This window comes from Corvus cornix, chromosome 2 (assembly GCF_000738735.6).
Source record: "Corvus cornix cornix isolate S_Up_H32 chromosome 2, ASM73873v5, whole genome shotgun sequence".
Taxonomy (NCBI): domain Eukaryota; kingdom Metazoa; phylum Chordata; class Aves; order Passeriformes; family Corvidae; genus Corvus; species Corvus cornix.
Genome location: NC_046333.1, coordinates 128,131,366 through 128,137,828, shown reverse-complemented (window position 1 = coordinate 128,137,828; position 6,463 = coordinate 128,131,366). Strand labels below are relative to the sequence as shown.

The following is a 6,463-nucleotide window of genomic DNA, read 5'->3' as shown; positions in this document are numbered from 1 at the left end:
TGATGTTAGGGATCATCTCACCTTCCTTTCACTGGATGACATATCAAAGGGCCGCATAAAAACTCCCGTTTACCATTAAATCATTGCAGGAGTAGTTCATCTGCCGTAATCACAAGGCATTTTGAACACGGCAATATCCAGCACAAAGTTAGTCTGTGCTACAGCATTTCACACGCTGTTTTCCCTTAAGTGCGTGGCCCTATTTTCGGACGCATTGAGCAGGTTTTCACCCACCCAAGCAGCAGCGCGGGCAGGGGAGCGAGGCGTTCCCCGGGCACGGGCACCGCGCGGCCGCGCCAGCGCCGGCGGGAGCCGCGAGTGGCTCGGGGCGCTCGCTCCGCGCCGGGCGCCTCCCGTGAGGAGGGCGGGGAGGCTCCGGCACTCGTGCGGCTCCTGGGGACGGGACCGTGGGGAAAGGCCGCGGGCCGCTCCCGGGCCGCCGCTCCCCAGCAGCCGCCCCCGGAGGCTCCGGGCCGGGGCCCGGCGAGCCCGGCCGTGCGGCGCTGGCGCGGCGGGGCCGCCTGGTGGGGCCGTCGCCTTTAGGCCGCCTACGGGGCGGGTCCATGTAGGTTTCGGCTGAACATTCTGGAGTGGAGGGGAGCGGCGGGGGGCGAGGCGAGGCAGGGCAGGAAGCCGAGCCGAGCGGGGCCACGGCAGGGAACCGGGCAGAGCCGAGCCGGACCGAGGCGAGTCGGGCCACGCCACGGAGCCGGGCCGGGCCGAGCCGAGCCGAGCCAACCCGCCCCAGGAGGAGGCGGAGGCTGAAGGGGAGGAGGCAGCAGAGGAGGAGGAGGAGAGGCGGAGGAGGTGGAGGAGGCGGGAGCGGAGGGAGGACACGGGGAGGCAGCTGCTGCTGCTGGGCAGAGGAGTCGTGCAGGAGCAGCGACTGCACTCGGACGCCACATTCCTCTTTACGGGGCTGGTGGTGAGGATGAGCGAGAGCTGACCCTGCCGCGCCGCCGCCTGTGCTGTGAAGTGTCTGCTCCTCCTCCTCCTCCTCCTTCTCTTCCCCCTCCTCCCCGGCTGTGGGTGAACCTGCGCTACGGGCTCTTCACCGACACGGGGGAGGTTGGTTTGTTTGTGCATTTGTTTAAGGCAAAGAGAGAGAAAGAGAGAGATCTTCCACCCGCTGAAGCATAGTTCACTATGATCGTACTCGCATCCAGCACTGGAAGCCGGTTGGATTTCGTGTCTCAGTCCAGGGTGTTTTTCTTGCAAACCTTCATTTGGATTTTATGTGCTACAGTGTGCAAAGCGGAGCAGTATTTCAATGTGGAGGTAAGATCAGCCGGATGCGTGTGCGAGCGTGTGTGCTTCCCCCTCTCCCTTTCTTCCCTTCCCGTTTTTTATGTCCCTCAAATCAAATCAAATAGCCAGCTGCCATGTCTTCCAGCAGCCAGGGCATACGTCTGTGTAGGCATTCCTTCCAGCAGCCGGTAGCTAGCTCCCCTCCCCGCGCTGCCCCGCCTGATGGATGCGTTTCAGCCGGAGATCCCGTTATCCCGGCAGCGCGATGCTAGCGCTGGAGCGCAGCCCGTGCCTCCCGCTGCCCTCGCCCGCGGGAGACGGGAAACCCTCACCCGGGCACGGAGGAAACCTGGGGCGCAGTATGTACATGCAGCTCGGGAAAGGTTCGCTGGATGTCTTGGACTTAAGATACCACTGTATTGCTGGGTTTCCCCAGCCTTGTTTGGTTTTGTTTTTTTTTTTTTTTTTTTTTTTTTTTTTTTTTTTTTTTTTCAAAGAAGAATGAATGGAAGAGCATTATGGGGACAGGAGGAAGGAAACTTGAGATTTTTGGCACGTTTCTTTGTGGTAGAGTGTCTGAAAAAAAATAAGATCTTTTTCCCATGTAGACGTAAGAAAAAGAGTTGCCACTAGAAATAGTGAAACAAACGGCATAAAGGTGCAACTACAGCTCGGAAGTTAGGGGGTGTGGAGGACAAGGAAACAGTATTTTTCCGAGAGAAAATGAAGATTAAAATGTGGGGATACCAAGGTGGGGCAAACCCTAGGAGTTTACACTGACAGTTCAGTGAACATCCATTTCCAGTCACCTTTATCTAGACTCCCAGTTTTCCCATTAAGAGTTTTTACATAGTGCTTCCACTTAACTAATGTTCCTTTACTGACTTTGATCATCTTTGCATATATTCTTTCCTCCTTTTTCTCAATACTGTCCCTCCATTTGTTCTGCTGTGATCCCTTACTATACTGCAATGTGATGTGTCTATTTTCCTTCTTTTCCTTGGCTGTTCAACTTCTTGATTTTTCTTGTTATGTCTCTGTAATTTATATGTGCTCTTTCAGCTTCTTATACATAATTCTGGTTTTCTGTTAGATCACTCGGTACCTTCACTTTCTTCTGTCCTGCTAACCTCACTCAAAACTTTCTGCTGCACCCGTTCACCAGCCTTTTTTGGTTTTAGTCTCTTTAGTCTCCTGGGTTCCCATAATTCTTTCTCTCAGAAAAATAAAGTCTGTGTCCCTGTCTCACACATATGCACACTTGCTTGTTTTGTATGAGCTCTTGTTCTCACTAAGTGACACACATTCTTGCTCCTTTCTCTGACAAGATTGCTCATGCAGATCCTCCTCCGTTCCTAGACTGTCTCCCTTTTTGTCTAAAGTTCTTACCTGTATGTTTTCTCTCTCTGTCTCATGCAAGATCACATCAAATGTATAAAGAACCCACATTTTCTTTCTCCGTGTCTGTTTTCATCCTACTCTTTCCTTCTCTACAGGCAGTTTCCTTTGCAATTCTCTCAGCTTAACAACATTCATCCATTGCTTCTTTCTTTGACTTCCATCTCTCCAGAAAGTATTGTCTTTTTACTCCATCATTAAAATCTCTCCTGATTATAAATCTGACTCTTTTTTCTCTGTCGTCTGTGGTCTAGTCACTCATTTAATCCTTATCACAAATTCACATCTCAGCTTCTGTTTGATTGCAAGCCCTTTGGAGCAGGACTCATCTTCTCACGTCTATTTATCTGGTGTGTACCATGCTCAAGTCTGGAGTAAAATTGTGAGACTTCTGCTATATGAATATTAAAGCTGCATATTTCAGAGCACACACTGAAGTTTTATCCTGCTCATGTCCTCAGCTGCCTTCTTTACTGATGAGAAGGGGAAGGAGTGTGGAAGAGAGGAAGTTGCTCTCTGTATCCTTCCAGGCTTCACAGGCTGGCCCCCTGCAGAGTATAGGGATGAAATTCCAGCGACAGAACTTTCTCCTCCCACAGCAGTCTGCTTTGCTGGCATCTGGCTCTGCTGGAGAGACGGGCGGCAGATGGAGCTAGTGTGGGAGGAGAAAAAGATTGGTTTAGTCAAGTGGAATATGAACAGGAGGCCAGCTCCAGTCAGGAGGAGGTTTTCTGAGGAAAGAAGGGAAACACTTTCATTTTTGCCACCTCTTCCATATGGGAAACAGCACTTTTTGAGGGTAAAGGCAATATCAGGAGTAAGAAACACTGTTGGATAGAATGAAGTGGCATGTGTGTGTGATGAGGGCACATATTTCTCCTCTTTGAAATATGCCATCTCCTGCTCTTCTTTCCAGCCCTTCTGAAAACAAAGAGTGTTGTCATATGCCAACGCTTCCAGTCTCTTCATATTTAAGTCTTTGAGCAACACATTGCTGGGAGCCAGAAGAGTGTTCCAGGGGATTGCTGTATTATATGAGAGTTGTCCTAATACGGGGCTTTTCCCTAGGTCACTGCCTTTGACCACTGCTAGTGACATGGTCCTGGCCTAAATGAACCTCAGATTTGCCCCAGAACAGCCATTGCCGTGTTCACGTTGTTTGGATAGTGCCGAACATTCCATTTTCTTTTTGCTGGGAACAGCAAAGGCTAAAAGCATAGGAAATTTGAGGCAAAGGACTTGGCAACAGTAAGTATGTATTGTGCTGTACAATTCTGCATGTCAGCACAAGTGCATAAAGCAATTGTACTTCATAGTAAATTGTGAAAATGTAACAGATTTTTTTATGACAATGAGAATAAGTATGCAAAGTAGGCTTCAGGAAAGAAGTGGTGTACATATAGTTGACTAAAACGTCACTGAAAAAAGTGCTTAGGATGGTTGGAACGCAGATTACCTTTTCATTCTTTCTTGTCTTTAAGTAAAGTACAGATAATACCTGTTGATCATTATAAAATGTGGAGATGATTTATTTCCTCTTGTTCTGTCTTGTTTGATCCAGTTTCCTGACTGATAAGTAAAATCTGTGCAGTCTTGTTGAATTTTTTGGTTTGTTTGTTTCAGTGCTGTGAGCCAGGGCAAGTCTTAAGAGATATTACTGTAGCTCAAAGACATTAAATAATAATGTTTCCTTTTAAAAGTTAGAACACAAAACTGAAGTTTACAAGCTTGTATCAACATTTCTGTTCCTTGTAATTTAGTTGTCTCTCTGTAAAATTTCTTTTAGCCAAACAGGTGCATGGAGGAATTCCTCAAACTTCCAATGATAGCTGAATTCAGCTGTCTATCCTGAAATGTATGCAGTATTTCATGTAATAGACACAGCAGAGTAGGATTCAGATCATGGAGTATGGTACACGAGAGGGTCATGCTTGCACTCTATACTGGTGAGAGCTTTGTGCTAAAGCTTCATGAGAGATGATTGTAAATGATAGGTTAAGAAATTATGATGAAGGGCAGGAATCACATAGTTGTATGTGAAGGAAGCTTTTAGCATTAATGTTCGAAGTTCATTGATTACCAGTAGCATTTTTGTGAGACTTTGTTTCTGACACCATGAGAAAAACTAAGGACTACACTGTTAGCTCCGTCTTTTACAGCTGAACTATTGGTCCAAAACAGTAACCTCTTGTAGTATATTAGTGAAAGACTATGTCATCAATGTAGAGTTTTGCTGCTATTTTCAGCTATTTCAGTTTACCAGCAGGGGAAGATGTCTACCAGTGAGATAGTGAATGGAATAACAGTTATTAAAAGAGCATTCTAAATATAAAACTGAGTCAAATACATAGAAGATAATTGTTACTAAAAAATGATAGAGCAATGAACTACCTTCTTCCCCCTACTGGGCTCCTCACTATAGTATTTGTGTGGATCAAAGATAACTCTTCTGTGTGTTACTGGGAGTGTCTATAGATGGTCTTTCACAAGTACCATCCATCTAGTGTGTATATATATATATATGCTTTCCTGAACCAAACAATATTGCACTGTTTGAGCTGGTATTGCTCTGCAATTTTATCTCCTAATGTCATCCCTTAGATTTTGTATGGACTTGAATAATAAGTGTGTTTATATTTTATAAAATATTCAATATAAAAAAATGAAAACAAATGTTACCATTTTGTTATGGGAAACATGGTTATTGAAACAAAAGTACCCTGATCAGAAGACAGGATCAGCATGCATCTAGAATACAATTGATCTCCGGAACATAATACTGCTTACTCTTACTCAGCTGAGTATCTGCCTAAGCCCTGTTGTGGAAAGTGTTTTTCGGCTTGCACCTAGGTTCATTGACTGTATCTGTGATGTGGGAAACACTAGAGAGAAAGCATGCCGCATCATCTCTCTCCTCAAGCTGGCACTTATGCTCTGTTTTCCTCCTTCTAATGCTAAATGTATAGACTTGAATCCCTAGGGGAGATCTTAAAATGACTCTTATTTTAGTGTGAGCAGCTCTTTAAAACAATACAGTCGTCTCCCATTTTCAAAAGTGGGATAGTTAAATTGCATATTGTGGAACAAAACACACTGGAATCCAAACTTCAGAAAAATAACATCAGTTTCCTCCATAGTAATAAGTTTCTGAGAACCCCATTGTTTTCATTGTTAATAAACTTTACAATTAGCCTCCAGCTCCTGCTAAATGGTAAGGCATGACCTTTTATTCCATAAGCTTTTAGGCTTAAAATCAGACCAATTTCATTCTTCAGCTGGCAACTGAAAAGGAATAAACATTTAGGAGGGAAAAAATCCTCCAATATCACTGTTACACACTTTTGAACTAGTGGGCTTGGTTGTGAGGTTTACAGGCACAACACAGTACTTTTATAATTCATTAAAATGCAAGCTGAAAACTATGGAAAAGCAATTAAGGAGGTTTTGTTATCAATACTGCCATGTGTCCTAAGAGGAAATTACAGGTTCTTCTGCACTGTTTTTAGTTGCAGTCACTATGCATGATTCTCAATTACTTAAATTCTGAATCTCACTCTTGCATAGGATATCAATGAAACAAACTGGACTTTTTTTAGAACAAGGAGTTCAAACTGAAATTCTTAGAAGGATGGAGAGGAGTTACTGAATCAGGTGATGAAGCTGATTAGTGGGTGAAATATTAGTCAAGGAAAATACAGATAAAATGTGGTGTATTTCTTCTTTGCTTATTGATGAAATACAGATACAAAGAAAAGCTCCTGTAAAGGTCTCTGATGAGCAGATATATCTAGATAAGGAAAATAATTGGAAAATTGTG

The 6,463-nt window shown here is 44.8% G+C and overlaps 1 protein-coding gene across 1 annotated transcript in view; it reads left to right on the top strand.

The window, feature by feature from the left end:
• The first annotated feature begins 829 nt into the window (after positions 1-829).
• The window catches only part of MMP16 (matrix metallopeptidase 16), a 174,535-nt gene continuing 168,901 nt past the window's right edge, over positions 830-6,463 (top strand). Inside the window, exon 1 of the mRNA XM_010405008.4 lies at positions 830-1,278. Within this exon, the coding sequence (XP_010403310.2) occupies positions 1,147-1,278 (132 nt within the window). The 5' untranslated portion in view covers positions 830-1,146. The remainder of the gene's footprint in view (positions 1,279-6,463) is intronic.